Source organism: Musca autumnalis, unplaced genomic scaffold (assembly GCF_047663935.1).
Source record: "Musca autumnalis isolate F117 unplaced genomic scaffold, ASM4766393v1 scaffold_3, whole genome shotgun sequence".
Taxonomy (NCBI): domain Eukaryota; kingdom Metazoa; phylum Arthropoda; class Insecta; order Diptera; family Muscidae; genus Musca; species Musca autumnalis.
Genome location: NW_027411866.1, coordinates 190,676,298 through 190,698,918, shown reverse-complemented (window position 1 = coordinate 190,698,918; position 22,621 = coordinate 190,676,298). Strand labels below are relative to the sequence as shown.

At 34.1% G+C, this 22,621-nt stretch overlaps 1 protein-coding gene across 13 annotated transcripts in view; it reads left to right on the top strand.

Annotated features, from left to right (window-relative positions):
- Positions 1-22,621, top strand: part of LOC141398615 (otoferlin-like) — a 454,472-nt gene that overhangs the window by 385,418 nt on the left and 46,433 nt on the right. For all 13 annotated transcript variants that reach the window (XM_073976043.1, XM_073976050.1, XM_073976038.1 and 10 more), the window contains 3 exons: positions 4,230-4,466; positions 4,579-4,762; positions 4,864-4,926. In XM_073976043.1, coding sequence (XP_073832144.1) covers positions 4,230-4,466; positions 4,579-4,762; positions 4,864-4,926 — 484 coding nt within the window. The remainder of the gene's footprint in view (positions 1-4,229; positions 4,467-4,578; positions 4,763-4,863; positions 4,927-22,621) is intronic.

Genomic DNA, 22,621 nt, shown 5'->3' with positions numbered 1-22,621 from the left:
CAAAATATGTTTGGGACATATGTTAGAGAGGCTTTTTTTCCTCCGTGTATATATGCAGCCACTACCTCCCCGAATGCACCAGGTTGACTTCTCTCATATCCATGAGTGCACGCCGATTTATATTTGCTCAATGATATGGGACCTAATTGTTATCGCCGAGTCCGAACGGCATGTCTTAGGACCCCCCCCTCTTTAGCTAATATCTTGTGATATACCAAAACATGGACCTATATTAACATTTTTTTTTTTGTGGAGATACCAATAGCTGAAAAATTACATAAGTCGACTTATGTAGTTCTATTTTAAAAAACATCGATTTAATTTTTAGAAAACGGTAAGTGATAAAAACCTAAACTGCCGTATGCATGTATCATAGTTTATTTTCACCACTATGTGGGGAGAGTATTATAAGTTGGTTTTGGCCAAAAAGTTTGTAACGTTTGTAATAATGGTCGTATACCCAGACTTTGTTGATGTGTCCGTCCGTCTGTCCATCTAAAGCTTGTAATCACGCTACAGGTCGCAATTTTGATCGGATCGTCACCAAATTTTGAGTGTTGATGAGGGTCCCGGAGGGGAAGATGCCTATTGATGGTCGGATAATATTCAGGGGTCGGGATGGGCAATAAACTTATTTGGAGAAAAAGTCAACGTTTTTTTTCAAATCGAATATCTCCGCATCTATATCGGTATACCAAAAAAAAAACCTACTAATGAAAGTAAAAATATCACCTTTACAACGATGTTAGTAGGTTGTCGTAGGTGGTCAAACAACAAAGATATCGCAATAGTCGTTTATACAACCCAATTTTTCGTTTTTGCGATTTTAATTATAATGACGAATATCACAGTTTTAGTTGGGGAGCTTCCTGACTATGAAAGTAGAATATCCCACCTTTACAACGATGCAAAGTAGGTTGGCTTTAGTGGTCATATAACGGAGATATAGCAGTAGTAATACATCCCATTTTCAATTTTCTTCGAAATCGCGCTACAGGTCGCAATTTTGATCGGATCGTCACGAATTTTTGGGAGAGGAAGAAGCCGATTAAGTTTGGTGATAGTCGGATAATATTCAGGAGTCGGAATAAGCAAAAAGCTTATGTGGAGAAAATTCAACGTTTTTTTCTTATGCGAATATTTCCGCTTCTGGTAGGAGTATTCCAAAAGGAAAGCACGTCAATGGAAGAAAATATCTCCATTATATTGATGCAAAGTATGTTGGCGTAAGTGGGCAAACAACCGAGATATCGCAAAAGTCAGTAATATATCCAATTTTTCCATTTTTTTAATCACGCTACAGCTTGGAATTTTGATCAGATAGTCACGAAATGTTGGGGGTTGATGGGGGCCCTACAGAGGAAGAAGCCTATTGATTTTGGTGATAGTCGGATAATATTTAGCGGTCGGAATGGGGAAAAACTCATGTGGAGAAAAATTCAAAGTTTAATTCTTTGTGAATATATCGGCTTCTAGTAGGGGTATTCCAACGGCCTGTCAATGGAAGAAGCAAATATTACCTTTACATTGGTGTAAAGTAGGTTGGCGAAGGTGATCAAACAAGGGAGATACCACAATAGTCGGTAATGCATCCAATTCTTCCATTCTTCTACAGTTCGCAATTTTGATCGGATGGTCACGATACTTTCGTTGCTTATAGGGGTCCCAGAGAGAAAGAGGCATATTATGTTTGGTGGTAGTTGGATTATATTCCCTAATAGAAATGTTGACCAGTGAAAAGCTTAGGCACAGGGGTAGTGGTGTAGGGTATCACATGGTCGGCCCCGTCCCGACTATAGTCTGTGCTCACTTGTTATATCCTCCACCATATGGAGGGTATAATTAAATTTGTCATTCCGTTGGTAACACATCGAAATATTCGTCGGAGACATTATAAAGTATATATATTATTGATCAGCATAAAATTCTATGTCGATTTGACCATTTCATTCTGTCCGTCCGTCCTTCCGTCCGTCAAGATACAGTTCGCAATTTTAAAGATAGAGAGTCAAAATTTGGTTCAGAAGTTTTCATTACTTGCAGGATGGTTGGTATTGAAAATGGGATATATCGGTCTACGTTTTGATATAGCCCCCATAGAACGGTACCTCCCGATTTAAGGTATTTTAAGGTTTTAGCTTCATTATCCTATCAAAATGGCTGAAATTTGGTACGTAGTCTTCTTTAGGGGTATAAAATTTTCTCCCTAGAATTTTGTCGGTATCGGTCGACACCTTCATATAGCCCCCATAGAACGGTACCTCCCGATTTTCGGTATTTTTAAGGTTTTAGCTTCATTATCCTACCAAAATGGCTGATATTTGGTACGTAGTCTACTTTAGGAGTATAAAACTTTTCCCCAGAATTCTGTCGGTATTGGTCCACACCTTCATATAGCCCCCATAGAACGGTACCTCCCGATTTTCGGTATTTTTAAGGTTTTAGCTTCATTATCCTACCAAAATGGCTGAAATTTGGTACGTAGTCTTCTTTAGGGGTATAAAACTTTACCCCAGAATTTTGTCGGTATCGGTCCACACCTTCATATAGCCCCCCTGGAACGGTACCTCCCGATGTTCGGTATTTTTAAGTTTTTATCTTCATTATCACACCGAAATGGCTGAAATTTGGTACTTAGTCTACGTTGGTGGTATAAAACTTTCCCCCAGAACTTTGTCGGTATCGGTCCATGCCTTCATATAGCCCCCATAGAACGGTACCTCCCGATTTTCGGTATTTTGAGCGTTGTGGCCTCAATATTCCACCGAAATGGCTGAACATTGGTATTTAGACTTCATTGGGGGTACTCAAACTTCCCCTTTAAATTTGTCGGTATAGGTCCACGCCTTCATATAGCCCCCATGGAAAGGTACCTCCCGATTTTTCGTATTTTGAAGGTTGTGTCTTCAATATTCCACCAAAATGGCTGAAATTTGGTATTTAGTCTTCAATGTGATATAAAACCGTTCGCCAGAAATATGTCTGTACAGGTCCACGCTTTCATATTGCCCCATTTCTGACTAAAATTCGTCGGTATAGGTACACGTTTCGATATAGCCCCCATAAAACGGTACCTCCCGATTTTCGTAATACTGAATATTGTGACGTCATTATCCAACCGAAATGGCTGATATTCGTTATTTCGTCTTCCAAGAGTTATAAAATATTCCAGAAGAGTATTATCAGTATAGGTCCACGTCTTCCTATATCCCCATAGAAGCGTACTTCTTGATTTTCGGTATTTTTTAAGTTTTAGCCACATTCTCTTACCGAAATATAGGAAATTTGGTATTTAGTCTTCTTTGAGCATAAAAACTTTCCGTCAGAAGTTTGTCGGTATAGATCGACGTTTTGAAATAGCCCCCATATAATGGTGCTTCACATTGTTTTACCGAAATTGCTGAAATTTAGCATTAAGTCTTCTTCATACACGAAAGGAAACTAATTATTCCATTTTACTTCAATACAACTTGTGGTGGAGGGTATAAAAAGTTCGGCCCGGCCGAACTTAACGCCGTTCTTACTTGTTTTTGGTTACAGTCCTAATGTACATACAAAATCTAATGTCTGTTAATCACGATTAAAATAATCAAGCTATTCAACACTTTATAAAGTTACTGAATATTTCACAAATACATAAATGCATTAACAACACTTCTGTCAATCGTGTTGATGTTGTTGTGATTTTAGCACTATACATTACCACCCATAGCTACGATAATTAAATTTGATATCAAAGGTGGAATTTTGTGTTATACAAATATATTTCAATTAAATTAGTCATCCAGAATAAACCACAAAATGTTGATTATTTTCCAAACAGAAGATTATATTATATTTTCATTATACATATTAAATTTAATCACTACAGAAGAAAGTAAGTTCTCCAGATCTTCCAACAAAATGCAAACTAAGTCTTTAAATAAAACCATAAAATGAAAAAATTAAATAAATGTTTAAATATAATCGAGTTATTTTTCACAATTCCATGACATTGATAGAAATACATTTTGAAATTGTTTGTGATTTTCTTGTTTTGTAAAATATAAAAAAAAAAATATCCAGAAAAATTGACATTAGTGGGGGCTACGTCTACCCTACAGTCATGCGTGCAAATTATATTTTATTAAATGTTTTAAATAATTTACATATGTTGCATACATTACATTACGAGTTCACATATCAAAATAACTTTTTATTTGTTACATTTTTACCTATAACAATTGCAGATCCCCTCTCATATTCGAAAACGAAATGGGTTCAAATGGAGCCGCAGGCATAACAAATGCCGCTTCCTCCGTGCCAGCTGATGGGGCTGGTGTAGGTGTTGAAAGTGTAAGGCGTGGCAAAGTTATTGTTACACAGACGACCACTGCCAACACCTTAACAACCCCTGGAGCTGAAAGTGCAATTTCAAATCAGTCCAGTGATGTGGAAGAAATGCAACAAATTGATCAGGGGAAAATGTAAGTAAAATATAAAATGTTTTTTAAATGTTTTCGAATATAATATGTAAATTTAAAAAATATTCCCAATAAAACAAAAAAATACAAATTTATTACCCTCCTCCCCCACTAGGATGAAACAAATGACACGCACAGAAGACCATTTAAAATCACAGGACTTCCAAGTTTGTATTACCATAATTGAAGCACGACAATTACCTGGTTTAAATATGGATCCGGTGGTGTGCATTCAAGTGGGCGATCAAAAGAAATACACAAGTGTTAAGGAAAGCACCAATTGTCCTTATTACAACGAAGTATGAACGATGGAATAAACTACCATTTATTTTGAGAATATATTGTCAATTAATTATGTGCTATTGTGTGTTTGGTTTCTGTCTCTGTTTTTCATTTTCAGTATTTTGTCTTCGATTTTCATATGCCACCAGTTATGTTATTTGATAAAATCATTACATTATCGGTAAGTGTTGTTTAAATTATACTTTAATTATATTTGCTGAATTTTATAATAAATTGACAATGTTGTATGACGATGTGGAGCTAATATGGCCATCACATTCCAAAATGACTATGGAGATAAGTTGTGGTGAAATCAATAATTTTTACAGGCAGATATTGTTGAAAATTTTAGGAGGAACAAGTATGAAAGTGTCCTACACCAATGCACCGGCGCACAGTGGTTCAGGACTCAATTTTCCTGGCCAAAACCCCAATTTTTGGTCGTCACCAATTACACTGTGCGACAACAAAAAAATGACGAGGAAAATCGAGTAGAATATGAAAGTAGAGCTAAAATTATGAGACACGTGTATCGGCGTTTTAACAGTTTACGTCGGAAAGTAACCAAAATAGGCGGGGCAAGTTCCGCCCATTTTTAATTTTTTCGAAATATTCAAGTTGAGATATCTTTGAATCCTTGCATTTCAGGTATGTAGTGTCTTTGGCAACTTTACGGAGGAGTATGTGGGCAATATTTTTGTTAAAAATTTTAACCCTCATTCGGTTCATCAAAGGGGTCTTTTTTGTCCTTTTTTCAAAAATCTTTCAAAAACTCCTTAAAATGTGATTGTATCAAATCCAAATATTTTACAAAATTGTTCGCCATAAAATTCTACTATAGGTCTCAGAATACACCAAATCTGTAACTCTTGTCTAATCGCCAGGAATCTCTAAAAATTAAAAACACGTTTTAGGGTTAAAGTCGGACTTCATCTGAGTTTATTCAAAATTTTCCCACAAAACATAATTTTAGAGAGATGATGTCAGAGATAAAAGAATTCTTCGTCAAATTTCACTATGGGTCACCAAAGATATGAAATGTCTATTTACATTTTATAGGATGAAAATATCAGTATCAATTTTGCTGAAAAAACATGAAAATATTTCCCAATTTTTTGATGAAAAATTTTTCCTTCTTTTTTCGAGTTGGTACATGGAAGTAATATGAAACTTGGTTATAGGTGAAAAGTGTCAAAGGATGAAAAACTCTACATAAAATTTCGCTATGAGTTTAAAGATAAACCATATGTCTATGAATACTATTTCCTTAAAAAAATTAGATTACAAATCTATATATATAAAAAAGGATGATGTTAGTTACTACGCTTATAAGTCAAGAACCGCTGAACTGATTTTGACAATTCGCACCAATTCGGAATGGTCTCATGGCAGAAAGGATAAAACCTAAAAAAAATCGCGAAAATTTGCGAAAAATTTGCAAAAAATATTTTTTGACACATTTCTATGTAGCTTCGTGTTAGGAGTATACCGTGACCCTTTTTTTGACAGTTTTTGGTGAAAATTGTATATGCACCAACTGTCAGGGTCCATTGTACTACTCTGTTTTGTCAATTTCTAAAAGTTGTAAAGACATTTTTTATTAACAATCAAATCGATTTTCATTTATTTTTAAGAGTCTTTTCAGAAAATTAACAGCGAAAACTTTGTTAAAAAGAGAGAGTTTAGTTTAGATTTTGTAAAGATTAGTAGTGGTTTCGGTCAGATTCTGATTAAAAAGATGAAGGTGAAGACGCTGGAAATGGTTGTTTCCATAGTTTTGAGGAAAAACGTACAAAATCCACAAAATTAGTGGCTTTTTTGAAAAATCTAGAGCTCAGAGGTAATTTCATTGGAAATGAGGTTGTGGCATATATGGTAGCATGGGGAGGGTGTGCCACGTTTTTGTTCAAAATGTTCTAATATCAACACCGTTAAAGTTTTTTCAAATATTATTATAAGTTTTGATATATAAATGTTTATAATTTTGTTTTTAAAATATAATTTTTGAGAATTTACAAAATGTCTAAAAAGTGGCTAAGCCGCCCCACCCATGGGGCAGATTAACAGATTTGCCACCGACGTCGATACCTACTCCAAGGGACTCTAAATCTTCATTTACCATACTTCTTCCTTAAATATCAAAATTTTACCATAAAGGGACGTTTGCGGTGGCAAAGCCGCCCCGGTGGCACTGCCGCCCCATACTGTCTAGGTCCTGTCATGTTACTGACAAATGATATCCCCACTGAAAATCAGTTTAGTTCCCGCAGAGCTGGAACGCAATTGCAAATGGTCAAATACATACATATATATGTATATCGAACAAGTATGATATTCATAATTGGAAAGAAACAAGTAAGAAAGTATCAGTCAGCTGTACCCTCAGCCCATGACCAAAAACAAAAAAAAAAGCTAACACAAGTTTAAACAGCGAGTTTGAACCAAGTTTGGAAAAAAATTTTGAAAAATTAGAGAGTTATCCTTTATACTAGCAGTTTAAGCATATGCCGGCAGGGTGTCATGGACTTACTCCGGAAAAAATTGTACCGTTGTAATAGGAATCGTGAAAAAAAACCTTCTGCAAACAAAAATCAAATAGATCCAAGACGAGTCCTCAAGTCCAATTTTCCCAACTTTTGTGTGGGAGGTACCCGAAGGACTGGACCGACTGGACTGGGTGAAATAATACGAAGCGCAAAGTTTGGACCAATCAGAAAATGCCTGCGAGAGTTATCTTCAGGATTTGGCATTTTAGATGATGCCGTAAGGGTTTCTTGGAGTTTCTATGCCAGTATCTCAGGAAGTATGGACTGCTGAAAAAATTTCAAAACTATCTGAGAGAAGCTCCTAAACTTCATTTATGGTGTGTGGTAGGTACACGAAGGAGTGGATTGATATAGTCCATATTCAAACCCGATCTATATCCGGAAGGAGTAATACGATTTGCAAAGTTTGGACCAAATCGATTGCGCCCTTTTGTGGGGGAGGTACCCGAAGGAATGGACCAATATGGATCAACTTCGAACTTAAACTATGTTTGGGCAAGGTTTTACGAAGTTCGGTTCGGTTGATCCGTTCGAGATTTATCGTGCACACCAGCCAGACAGACGGCCAGACGGGCGGACAAGGCTAAATCGACTTCAAATTGTCTGAAAGAACTTCGTCCAAAAACCTTGGGGTCTAAAACTATTATTTCGATGAGGCACATTTAGCCTAAAGGCTGAGGGTATCAAAAGCAAGAAGTAGGAGGTACTGCTAAGAAGAAAACCATCGATTATGAAACTAATGGGGGCGTTACGATACTACTTTGTTTCAACTGTGCGTCGCAAAATATATTATTTGCTTAATAAAAATATCTTAGTTCCGATTTACAGTTGCCCGATTGTGAGTTTATGGGACAGAGATTCGAGGAAAATATAAACACTTTGCCCTCAATAGCCTCTTTCTTCGACAAACTGACAATTATCGAAAGTACAATTGCCTAATGGGCATCTGCGTCAAAGATCGTCCTAAATAGTTCAAAACAAAGGAATATTTGCAATTAAACACGACAAGCCATCGACTTCAGTAATACGACGTCTAACAGACTGCGAGACGAAGTTCGCCGGGTCCCCTAGTTTATATATATTAGGATGAAATTACATGTTTTAATTTTGGACTGTTAATTTTACATAATTCCATACTGGATCAAAATCTAGCAAAATCCTTAACTTTTTGGGAATATTGTTAAAGAAAGAAATGTTCCAAATGAAATTTCATCATGGGTCTCTGAATAAAAGAAATATGTAACCATAGCATATAACATTCTTAGCAGCATTTGTTTTTGATATATATGTTTTAAGGACATATTTCCCAATTTTCATACAGATTGTCGTTGTGATTGGATACTGTAAATATCATATTGATGGCTTTTCGTTGTGAATTCATACAGAAGATGTTGTGCGTTCCATTCATAATTTTTTTGAAATATTTGTGCTGCATATATATTTGGAATATAAAAAACCCACATTGGACCTGCCTGCATTTTGTGTAAATGCCACCAAAGTAGGAGTTAGTCCCATCATTGTAGTTTTTTGGACCACACCAAATTGTGCATGTGAGAGCCCATATGACACCTATATTTTCACTTGACCATAGCCGTAGACCTCTAATGTGTTTTCAATTACAATATAAGCAACCAATGGCTCATCCAAACTACGGAATTTAAGTTGAAAGTACTAAAAATACGCAATTTGGGCAGGTCCAATGTAGGTTTTTTATATTCCAAATATATATGCACCACAAATATTTCAAAAGCATTATGAATGGAACGCACAACATCTTCTGTATGAATTCACAACGAAAAACCATCAATATGATATTTACAGTATCCAATCATAACGACAATCTGTATGAAAATTGGGAAATATGGCCTTAAAACATATATATCAAAAACAAATGCCGCTAAGAATGTTATATGCTATGGTTACAGATTTCTTTTATTCAGAGACCCATAATGAAATTTCATTTGGAACATTTCTTTCTTTAACAATATTCCCAAAAAGTAAAGGATATTGCTAGATTTTGATCCAGTATGGAATTATGTAAAATTAACAGTCCAAAATTAAAACATATAATTTCATCCTAATATATATAAATTTGTAATCTAATTTTTTTTAAGGAAATAGTATACATAGACATATGGTTTATCTTTAAACTCATAGCGAAATTTTATGTAGAATTTTTCATCCTTTGACACTTTTCCCCTATAACCAAGTTTCATATTACTTCCATGTACCAACTCGAAAAAAGAAGGAAAAATTTTTCATCAAAAAATTGGGAAATATTTTCATATTTTTTCAGCAAAATTGATACTGATATTTTCATCCTATAAAATGTAAACAGACATTTCATTTGTTTGGTGACCCATAGTGAAATTTGACGAAGAATATTTTTGTCTCTGACATAATCTCTCTAAAATTATTTATTGTGGGACAATTTTGAATAAACTCAGATGAAGTCCGACTTTAACCCTAAAACGTGTTTTTCATTTTTAGAGACTCCTGGCGATTAGACAAGAGTTACAGATTTGGTGTATTCTGAGACCTCTAGTAGAATTATATGGCGAACAATTTTGTAGAATATTTGGATTTGATACAATCACATTTTTAAGGTGTTTTTGAAAGATTTTTGAAAAAAGGAAAAAAAGACCCCTTTGATGAACCGCATGCGGGTTAAAATTTTTAACAAAAATATTGCCTTAAACATATATTTTTTTTTTGTTTGGCTTTAGGTCAGAATAATTAAAAAACAATGGGTTTTGTTTTTTACATAATTTTTATTTTCCAATATTTCGACTTTCTTTGAAAGTCATCATCAGGCATTTTTCCTTTTTTAAAGAAACAAATAACAAAGTTTTTGATATAAAAATATAAACACAAAATATAAATGTTAAAAGAAAATTACATTTATTTTTCTTCTGCTAAACAATATCGGACACATCCTCCTTTTCACTCGAGTATTTTCCAACTAATCAATGCTTTTTATTGTATTTTTCTATAGTGTTTCGGTAAATTTGTGCACAGTGTTCTGTGTCCATCTTGTATTTGATTCTTTTTTCTATTGGTACATTAATTATATGCAGCATTTCAAGCATGTATCTGCGTTTGTAGTTTGTTTCTTGGGTTAGAATTTCCACATCATTGAAATTCGGAGTGTGCCCCGTGGTTGCACAATGTGCTGCAAGAGCAGTTTTCTGCTCCAAAGGCTTGTTTCTGGCTCTTTGGTCAGACTTATGACCACTTATTCTAGTTTTCAACTTTGTCTTTGTTGTGCCCACGTATACCTTGACCAAAAAGTTGAAAAGATTTATAAACGGTTTACATATGTCCCAGGATTCTCCGAAAGATTTTCTCGTTCAAATCTCTATAATAACAACCAATACCGATTGGCCACAAAAAGCAGTAACACGAACAATACTTTCTTCAGTCGCACAAAAACGAAAGTTCCCATCGAAGACAGATCTAATATAGTATACAAAATTAAATGTAATGGTGACTCGTCTAACGTATGCCCCAAGGTATACGTGGGCACAACAAAGACAAAGTTGAAAACAAGAATAAGTGGTCACAAGTCTGACCAAAGAGCCAAAAACAAGCCTTTGGAGCAGAAAACTGCTCTTGCAGCACATTGTGCAACCACGGGGCACACTCCGAATTTCAATGATGTGGAAATTCTAACCCAAGAAACAAACTACAAACGCAGATACCTGCTTGAAATGCTGCATATAATTAATGTACCAATAGAAAAAAGAATCAACTACAAGATGGACACAGAACACTGTGCACAAATTTACCGAAACACTATAGAAAAATACAATAAAAAGCATTGATTAGTTGGAAAATACTCGAGTGAAAAGGAGGATGTGTCCGATATTGTTTAGCAGAAGAAAAATAAATGTAATTTAAATGTAAATAAAAAGCATTGATTAGTTGGAAAATACTCGAGTGAGAAGGAGGATGTGTCCGATAGTTGTTTAACAGAAGAAAAATAAATGTAATTTTCTTTTAACATTTATATTTTGTGTTTATATTTTAATATCAAAAACTTTGTTATTTGTTTCTTTAAAAAAGGAAAAATCCCTGATGATGACTTTCAAAGAAAGTCGAAATATTGGAAAAAAAAAATTATGTAAAAAACAAAACCCATTGTTTTTTAATTATTCTGACCTAAAGCCAAACAAAAAATACATGTTTAAAACAGTCCAAAGACACTATATACCTAAAATGCAAGGATTCAAAGATATCTCAACTCGAATATTTCGACAAAATTAAAAATGGGCGGAACTTGCCCCTCCTATTTTGGTTACTTTCCGACGTAAACTTTTAAAACGCCGATACACGTGTCTCATATTTTTAGCTTTACTTTCATAATCTATTCGATTTTCCCATCATTTTGAAAAAAATTGAATTTTGTTGCACAGTGTTATTAATTTCTATGTGGGATTCGATAGTGTACATATTGAAACTAAGGAAACCAAAAAAATAGATCAACATATTGGAAAGTGTGGGCTTGGCGTGCTCCTATAGACGATAGTTTTTTCCAAATACGTAATTATTGTAGATGTTGTGTTCATTGTGTTTTTGTTAGGCAGGTAGGATTATTGTCTCAATAAAGCAAAAAACTCCTAACATAAAGAACTAAAAAAATACTGGTTTCTTCTGACAGATTAAAAAAAAACAATTACGGCGAATTGTTTTGTTTTTATTGACTAACAACCACCACACACCACCAACCAAACCAGAGACAAATTTTGCTGATTTTTATTAATGCTTTTATATTTTGTATTATTGTAATTTACGGTTTCTTCTAATGATTTTCACTGCAGTTATCGTCTTTTGAGCATAGCAGAACAATATGAACCATATGTACATACATGTTGAGTCTATCAGCACTAGGTTGAAATATTAGAGCTTTGTTCCTTTACTTTTTTAATGGTAAGGGTGGTAAAAGAGAAAAGTGTCAAAATTGCTCTCTCATGAACATTTTTACCAGAAAAGTAAAGGAACGGAAAAATAGTAGATCTGGCAGCAATGTCAAAAAGAAACATAAAAAATCAATTTTCGTCTTTTACGAGTATTGAAGATTATATTCAATATCAATAAGAAAAAAATTCCCTAATTTCGGAAATGAAATAAATCAACAAACATAAATTTGGGGACTTATTTAATTCTTCTAAAATTGCTAATTATTTAGTACAAATATCCCTTTGAATTTACCACGCAGTCGTTGTATTTTCTCATGTAGTTATTGGTTATCAATTTATTTCATATTATTTGATGGAGAGCGTATACTGATCGATACGGAGTTTTAAATTTAAATTGTAAATTTTTCTTGTGAAAATTTGTTTCATATCAACCTATTTTTACTATTTAAAGAATAGTTATACACTCCGGATCATCTGAATATATCTGACGAAAGGAGAGGAATTGTAACTTATAATTTTGTGGACATGTAGAGTATATAGTAGCCGATATTTTCAATACCTAACATGTTTCACATATGCGTTATAACGGTACTTTTTACTCGCTTTATGAAAAAATGTCAAAATATTAGCATTTTTTTAATGGTTCACCAGGATAGAACCACCCTAAGAATTTACACAAATCCTTTGTTAGATGTGGTAAACTTTAACAAAAAACTATTTATAATTATAAATAAATGCCGTGAGTGTTAATTGCTATCAAATATTGTGCAAAAATTTGCATTAGGGTCTTAAAATTTGATGAAAATCGATTCTTAGAGCTCCACAAAATGTATTTTTATGAAGAAATCGGTAGAAACAATTAATAAAAATTAAAAATTTTATACCGAATTATGTTCAAAATTTTCTATACTACAATACAATTACAAAAAAGTCACATTTGATAGGTTTATGAGTCCGAAACAGAGGAAATATGGTAAAGATAATTCAAAATTTACCTTTCCAATCCAAAATTTGATATTTTATCTCAAGAAAGTGAATGCAAATCGATGGGTTCCACCCAGTTTCGATGGCTGTGGACATCTACAGGTCCAAAAAATAAAGAAAATTCCACCGCCGAACGCTCCATGTCACCATCAAGTCCTTAGAATTTCAAAAGGTTCTAAGACATTTGATGTGAAGAAACAGCTTAGCGATAGGGGAAGGCAGACGTTAATTTTTTCGAAAGGAAAGGGTTTAATTTTGATGGCCATGATGTTCGCACATCTTTTACTCATAGTATAAGTACCGAAAAAATATTTTCGATCCGTTATTACACAAAAAAGAAAGCCTTTGTTTCTGTGCTTTCCATGTCATGCGATATCTTCTAAATCAAAGCCCTTGATGTTGACATTAAGCGTTCGGCGGTGAAATTTTCTTCATTTTTTGGGCCTGTAGATGTCCACAGCCAACGAAACTGGGTAGAACCCATCGATTTGCATTCACTTTATTGAGATAAAATATCAAATTTTGGATTACCATATTTCCTCTGTTTCGGACTCATAAACCTATCAAATGTGACTTTTTTGTAATTTTATTGTAGTATAGAAAATTTTGAACATAATTCAGTATAAAATTTTGTCTTTATAAATTGTTTCTACCGATTTCTTCATAAAAATACATTTTGTGGAGCTCTAAGAATCGATTTTCATCAAATTTTAAGACCCTAATGCAAATTTTTGCACAATATTTGATAGCAATTAACACTCACGGCATTTATTTATAATTATAAATAGTTTTTTGTTAAAGTTTACCACATCTAACAAAGGATTTGTGTAAATTCTTAGGGTGGTTCTATCCTGGTGAACCATTAAAAATGCTAATATTTTGACATTTTTTCGTAAAGCGAGTAAAAAGTACCGTTATAACGCATATGTGAAACATCTTAAGTATTGAAAATATCGGCTACTATATACTCTACATGTCCACAAAATTATAAGTTACAATTCCTCTCCTTTCGTCAGATATAACGGTATTTGTAGACAAATATTGGCTGGTTCTATTCAGATGAACCGGAGTTAGGGTGTCCAAAAAACCGGTTTTTCCAAACAAAACGGTTTTCGGTTAACCGAAATTTTCAGTTTTTTTAAAAACCGGTTTTCGGTTTTCAAAAATTTTCAAAACCGGTTAACCGGTTTAAACCGGTTTTGTAAAATAGGTACAAAATTGCTCATAATTTATAAATATTTGATTAAATATGTGCGACAAGGGGTAAATTAAGTATAACTAATTCGTTATTATATAATTATCTGATAATATCCTTGTTATTTAACATTCAACCTTAAAGTGGAGACAGCAAAGATAAGACAGAAATTGTGCTTTAAGAATAGTAAAAGCCCTTACAAATATAAGATTGTGTACCAAAGGAATTAAATTTACATTTTATTAAGTCTGGATTCTCCTTCCTGCGTTGAGAACCTCAAATTATAGTGCCAGAATCAAAATGCAGTTTGCTATCGTTACCCTTTACAACCTTATATTCGACAAGTTCTAAGTTTACTGTACTAATTCAAAAACGTATGAATAACGTCATTCAAACAACAGTGATTTATTACGTATACGCAGTTTTTTCATAGATCGTTCAATTTAACTATATTGGAGTTGTGCCATTTTACACAAAATATTTTTGAAGTTTAAAGGTATCTGACATGTATAATTTTTCCGTACCTTTTGTCAGTTAAGTTTATTTCACTTTCAAGAATACAATTGTAATTAAATTTTAAAAATATTACTACTTTTTTAAAACCGGTTAACCGACACAAATAACCGGTTTTTTCGGTTAACCGAAAATGACGTTTTTGGCGAAAACCGGTTTCGGTTTTGTAACTCAAAACCGGTTAACCGGTTAACCGGTTTCGGTTTTGGACACCCTAACCGGAGTGTATGAATGACAGTGAAATAGATAAGTCAATTGAGTTATTGAAAAACGGTAAGATAGCGGTTGCAACATGTTGCGATTGCAACATGTTTAATAATACATACATATATGGGAGAGGAAATTCGGGGAAATTCGGGAAGTTTCGTTTTCAGATGAAAATAAAATCTTTGAAGACTAACTAGATATACCTCCCATATATATTTTCGGCCGATTTCAGGTATTTGCTGCACCAAACACCCTATATCTGTCCAATTTTGATGAAATTTGGAATGTGTGATACCATATTATATCGAAATCACAGTGGTGTAGGGTTTCATAAAGTCCTTTCCTTACTGGTTCTTATCTAAATTTTTGTTGTATAACTGTATATTTTATAAATTACTATTTTTTTTACATAAGAACAAAATAAAAACATATAAGTCTTGTGCCAGATAATGTGAAAATGAGTTTATAGGCAAGAGGTTTGAAGGGGGTGAAATGTTCTTCTTAAATCTCAAACCAATGTAAAGCAATAAAAATATCGTCTGCCTCGTCGGAAAAGGTCGTAAGTCCATTTTCATAAATTTTTCAGGAGGAAGAAAGACATTCCAGCACTTTATTATTAAAGATATTGTTATGGTGGTAAAGGCAGTATGTATTTTGTTTGATCAAATTCCATTTGGGAGATAATTTGATGTCTTTGACTTACGACGTTTTCCTTGTATTTTTGTATTTTTGCAGGGACTTGCGAACTTTTCTTACAATTTACGGATTTTTTAAATAAAATATTTATACTTTACAATATTCGTGTAACATAGTGAAGTGTTTATCGTAGACCCCCTCCCATTGCCATATTTCCATTTGTTGTTGACCTTACTCTTGATGCAAATTACAATAAAGTAGCGGTTAAATAACGGAACTGCTTAATATGTATGTGGATGAGAACTCCAATGCAGTTATTCCATTATTAATTGTTTGAGATTAACTCTGCCACTGATCCTAAAAATTCAGTTAAAACAATTGATCTCCATTTGGCGTGTATTTCAAACTACACAGATCCGTCACTTTTGCGTCATCGGTCATATCGAATAGTTTAAAAAAAAAAATTAAGGGTTCTAAAAGCTTTTAAACAAATTATGATCCGAGTACATACATGTGTATGATAATACGGCTTGGCTTGCAAATGCCAATAAAATCAGCAGAAACATCAATATTTTTATTTAGTAAGGGACTCTGTAAGATATCAACAAAAAAACAATATAAAATTAATTTTTTTTACAAATTTTGCAATATGTGTTGTGTTTGGACACATACATCATCCCAATTAGTATCAATGAAAAGGCCAGAAGTTCATCTTTCATAATCAGTTAACTTATAGAGGAAAATAGGTGTCAAATGTAAATTTTCGTTGCAAAATAGAAATTATCAGATTTTTGTTCTAAAAATTGGTTCACTGTCTCCGCCAAATATGATCTGATTATCATCCAAATGTGTAGGATAGTTCTTTGCAATGTACCCAAACGTATGGTTGGGTTCCAATGTAGGATGACGTTAAATAGTATATCGGAACCACATTAGCCGTAGTATTATTTTAAAATATAAATTTTCCTGTGGACTTACGACCTTAAAAAAATAAAATTTCTACATTTTGTGGACTTAAGACCTTTTCCGACAAGGGCAAAACATATAGAAAAACGCGACATACCATCATTTTCTTTGTATCATACTACGTATTTTGGCTTGTACTATCATTCGGTAACAAAAACGCGAGGCAGACGATATCAAAAATTTCATATGATTTCCTATATGACTGTGGACGTCAATGAAATTTTAAAAGAGAATGGCAAAGAATTTTCTGATGAAAATTTTCATAGTCTGGCACAAGACTAACATAGAAAGAAAGTTTTTGGGGATTTATTTCATTTTTAAAATAGAGACAGAAGTACACACATCCAAAAAATTGTATTCACCTAATTAGCACACCATTCAGCATAACGTAGTCGGCCATAGAAAAATGTATCTCAAAATTGACATCCTACGAATAGCATCAATAACTAGATCTTATTCAATTTTCTGTACTTATAGTTAATTTATGATCAAATGGACGACGAATAAAAAAAAATATTAAGAAACCAAAAATAATAATTAAGGGAGTTAAATACATCTAGAGAAATGGTTGTTTGATAGGGTGAAACTGATTGGCAGTCTTTCATCAATAACCAAAACTCGTTTAAATTTTTATACCCTATACCACAATGTGGAAAAGGGTATTATAAGTTTGTTTTGGTAAAAATTCATGTAACACCGCGAAATATTCGTCGGAGACCCCCAATGTGGTATACCAATCTTCATATCTCGACGAGATAAAGCGATTTTGAGATGTGTGTCTGTCCGTCCGTCCGTCCGTCCGTCCGTCTGTCCATTATAAATTGTAAACACGATCCAGGCCGCAATTATGGACCGATCGTCACGAAATTTTGTATGGAGGTCGGGTTGAGATCAGAATAGATCCCTATTCTTATTGGTGATGATCGTGAAATATTTAGCGGGTGAAATGGACCAAAAACATAATATTTATCCAATTTCCTTGCGGCTCTGTAGGTCTCAATAATAGTCCGATCAACGCGTACATCAATATACAGCTTATATCTTAATTACTGGAAGTGACATTCCGGACAAGTGAGATATATTTGAAAGTGGAACGCTTGACCTTTCAACTGATGCCAATTATGTTGGTGTGCATGATCAGATAACAGAGTTACAGCCTAATATATTCCGTTATTTGTTTGTAGTGTAACAATAAACTCGCTAGAAGTCGCAATTATACATCAATAGTCACGAAATTTTGCACCGGGTAAGAGTATAGGTCGAAAAAGATGCCTACAATTTTGTATGACGATCTGATATTCTTTAGCGGGTGAAATGGACCATTACTTTTGTATGAAAAATATAAAAATTTTGTTTTTGGTCGATATTTTAATTCCTTGAGGACATATATATTTCGCAAAGTAGCCAACTACTGACCTTTCCTCTGATGTAAATTGCAATAAAGTGTTGCTAGATAACGGGCCTACTGCCTAATATATAATGGGTGTAGAGAACCACATTTTTATACCATGCTACATATTGTCTCTCCAATATTTTATGTAACATCACGAAATATTCGTCCTAGACCCCTTATTTGGTATGCCAAAATTCATATTTTGACGAGATAAAGCGATTTAGCGATGTGTGTCCGTCCATTAAAAATTGTAAACAAGCTTAAGGCCGCAATTATGTACCGATTGTAAAAATTTTTTTAAGGAGATTGGGTTCGGGCCATAATAGAAATGATTAGTTTTTGGTGATGATCGTGAAATGTTCAGGGGATGAAATGGACCAAAAACAAAATTTTAACCAATTTTGTAGCGGCTCTGTAGGTCAAAATAATAACCCGCAAAATGTTAAACAAAGTTTAAGTTTATGATGAAGACCAAGCGTACAAACCAACGTGAAAATCAGATAATACATAGTGGGTTAAATGGACTGAAACTTTTGTGTGAAATTGGTAAAAAATTCAATAACGTAGCGGTTAAACAACGGAAGTAGTAGTACTACATAAGTGGGTTTCATTACATTTTAATTTGTGTGAACTCAATTTTCCTTTCCTGCTACAAAAATGTCTTTGTCATGCTAGATAACTTTTTGGTTTTGGTCATAAGTATTATACATTACATCTCTGATATTTGATAATTAAATTTTCACAATCATTGAAAAGAAGTTCCGTGGAGAGCAATTGTCCAGGGATAGTGGTATAGGGTATCCCATGGTCGGCTCCGTCCGACTATAGACTTTTCTTACTTGTTTTCTAATTATGCTTTTTAATATAAACTAATGGCAACAGTTATAAAAAAAACTGAATTGAATTGTATTTTATGTTAATTGATCCTAATATGGAATATTGAAGGAGAGTGGGAAGACGACTTCATAAACAATAATTAATTTTTTTTTTTTTTGCCTTATTCACTTGATATTACATTGCCCACATTCACTTGATATTACATATACATTATTGTCATTACATTAATTAGTATCAAATGCTTATTTACTTAAGGGTACAATTAGGAACGAAAAACGTAAACATTACAGAGCTTAGAACAAATCACATAATATGTGTTTCCTTTATTAATTAAGTTATGACAAAAGAAATATCCTCCACCTATTATAACAGCAAAATCATATTTAATAATAAACATAATTTAAGATCTGCAACTTTAATGAACATTCATTTCACTGGTTTTAGTTTTTCTAACTTAATAAGATGTGCGACCTCAAAGACAAAGATATATAAGATATGCTGGACGGTTGGACAGTTATCGATAATTGCAAAAAATCGTCATTCAAAACTGACAATGTGTACTGTACTTTAATTGTTATAGCCATATCAGTCCGTCTGTCTGTTGAAATCAATATACAGCTCGCACTATTTTAGATAAAGCTTTATAATTTGCTACAGAAGCTATATTACTCTTAGGATATTTGGTATTGAAAATGCTCTATGTCGCTCCACGCTTTCATACAGCCGCTAGAGAACAGTACCTCCCGATGTTTTAGCGAGAACGTCTTACCGAAATGACTGATATTTGGTCTTTAGTCTTCTTTGGGGCTACAAGACTTTAACCCAGAAATATCCATATCCCACCGAAATTGCAGAAAATTGACATTTAGTCTTCGTTGGTAACATTAAAATTTCCGCCAGAAATTTGTTGTTATATGTCCAGGTTTGTTGTTATATGTCCTCATGGAACGGTACCTCCCGAATGTCGGACGTATATCAAAACGTCTTCAAATAATTACAAATTTCTGGCGGAAAAATTTTAGACTGAAAGAAGACTAAATACCAAATTTCCGAGATTTCGGTAAAACCTTCAAAATACCGAAAATCAAGAGGTATGCTTCTATTTTATAATCCCATGGAAGACTAAATAACAAAAAATTTCAGTCTGTCGGTGGGATATTGATATCACAACCTTCAGAATTACGAACATCGGGAGGTACCGTTCTATGGGGCTATATCGAAACGTGGACCTATAGCGACGAATTTCAGTCAGAAAGGCTTATACCTCCAACGAAGATATAGTACAAAATTTCAGCCATTTCTGAGGAATATTGAGGCCACAAACTTCAAAACACCGAAAATCTGGAGGTACGTTCTATGGGGGCTATATGAAGGCGTGGATCTATACCGACAAATGTCATATGGAACGTTTAATACCCCAAATGAAGACCAAATACTAAATTTCAGACGTTTCGGTGGAATATTGATGCCACTACCTTCAAAATACCGAATATTGGGAGTTACTGTTCTACGGGGGCTATATGAAGGCCTGGACCAATACCGACAACTTTTTGATGAAAAGTTTTATACCAGTGGATTATTGTGGCCACAACCTTCAAAATACCGAAAATCGGGAGGTACCGTTCTAAGGAGGCTATATGAAGGCGTGGACCTATTCAGTCAAATTTCATATGGAACGTTTAATATCCCAAATGAAGACCAAATACCAAATTTCAGCCATTTCAGTGGAATATTTAGGCCATATCCTTCAAAATACCGAAAATCGGGAGGTACCGTTCTATGGGGCTATATAAAGGTGTGGGCCTGTGCCGAGAAAGTTCTGGAGGAAAGTTGTATACCCCCAACAAACAATAAATACCAAGTTTCAGCCATTTCGTTGGAATATTGAGACCAAAACTTCAAAATACCGAAAATCGGGAGGTACCGTTCTATGGGGGCTATATAATAAGGCGTGGACCTGTACCGAGAAATATCTGGGAGAAAGCTGAATACCCCAAACAAAGACTAAATACCAAATTTCAGTCATTGTGATGGGTTATTGTAGCCACAACCTTCAAAATACCGAAAATAAGAAGGCACCGTTCTATAGGGGCTATATTAAGGCGTGGACCTGTACCGACAATTTTCTGCGGAAAAGTTTTATACCAGCAACGAAGACTAAATACTAAATTTTAGACATTTCGGTGGAATATTGTGGCTTAAACCCTCAACATACCGAAAATAGGGAGGTACCGTTCTATGATGGCTATATGAAGGCGTGGACCTAGACCAAAACATTTCTGGAGGAAAGTTTTATACACCCCACTAAGGCTAAGTAAAAAATTTCATTTCGGTGTGACAATGAAGCTAAAACCTTCAAAATTCCGAAAATCGGGTGGTACCGTTCTATGGAGGCTATAACAAAACATGGACCGATAAAGCACATTTGCAATACCAAACATACTAGGAGTAATATAAACTTCTATAGCAAATTACAAAGCTCTATCTTAAAAATTGCGAGCAGTATCTTGATTTCAACAGACCGACGGACGGACAGACAGACATGGTTATATCGGCTTAGAATTTTACCCTGATCAAGAATATATATACTTTATAGGGTCTTCGATGCATATTTCTATGTGTTACAAACGTAATGAAAATTTTAATTTTACCATCCATTAGGTCGGGGCGATTTGTATGGAAAGAAACCCTTAATGGGCACTTCGCGTTTCTGATTCCTGGAATTGAACTGAGCAAAAAAGTCCACTAGACCATAGGCCTACGGTGAAAATCGAGCCTCCCGATTTTTACTTTATGTTTTTTATCCACGTTTTTAGGACATTTTGGCATATAACAGCCAAACCATTTAGATTTTTGATCCAACACAAGGACAAAAATTACAGCCAAGATAATAATTAAAAATTCTCTAATACATTGCAAAAGCATTGGAACGCTCCTTTAGGCAGTTTTGGCCTTGAGAAGGTGCAAACTTTTTGTTCAATATTTATTGCGAAAATTGTGAGAAATTCAGTTATAGTTTTTTGTGGGGGTTTTCAGACTTAAAACACTTTAACTTAGCCATTTGTTAACAGATTTAAAAGAAAAACAATAACTTGTTCGAAAGATAGTATTCGCCCCTTTAAAAGGAAGAAGGATCAATAGAAATCCGTTGTGAAAAAAAGAATATATTTCCGTTTAAATTTGAAAATGTAAGAAACCCAGATTTTCACTACTTTTGCCGTTATAAAACAATAAAACGAAGTGTCCCAAACGAACTAAAGGCATTTTCGTTGTCTGTGGATCCCAAAACGATAGAATTTTGCATCAGAACGATTGAATATTTTTCTGGTCAACTTTTGTAGCACAGTGTCATTTATCGACATTTTCCGAAAATGTTGCACCTTCTCAAGGCCAAAACTGCCTGAAGGAGCGTTCCAATGCTTTTGCGATGTATTAGAGAGTTCTTAATTACTGTCTTGGCTACAACTTTTGTCCTTATGTTGGATCGAAAATCTCAATGGTGTGGCTGTTATATGCCAAAATCTCCAAAAACGTGGAAAAAAACTTAAAGTCAAAATCAGGAGGATCGATTTTCACCGTAGACCTAGGGTCTAGTGGACTTTTTTGCTCAGTACAATCCCAGGAATAAGAAACGCGAAGGCCCATTAAGGTTTTTAAATCGCCCCGGCCTACCCTCCATA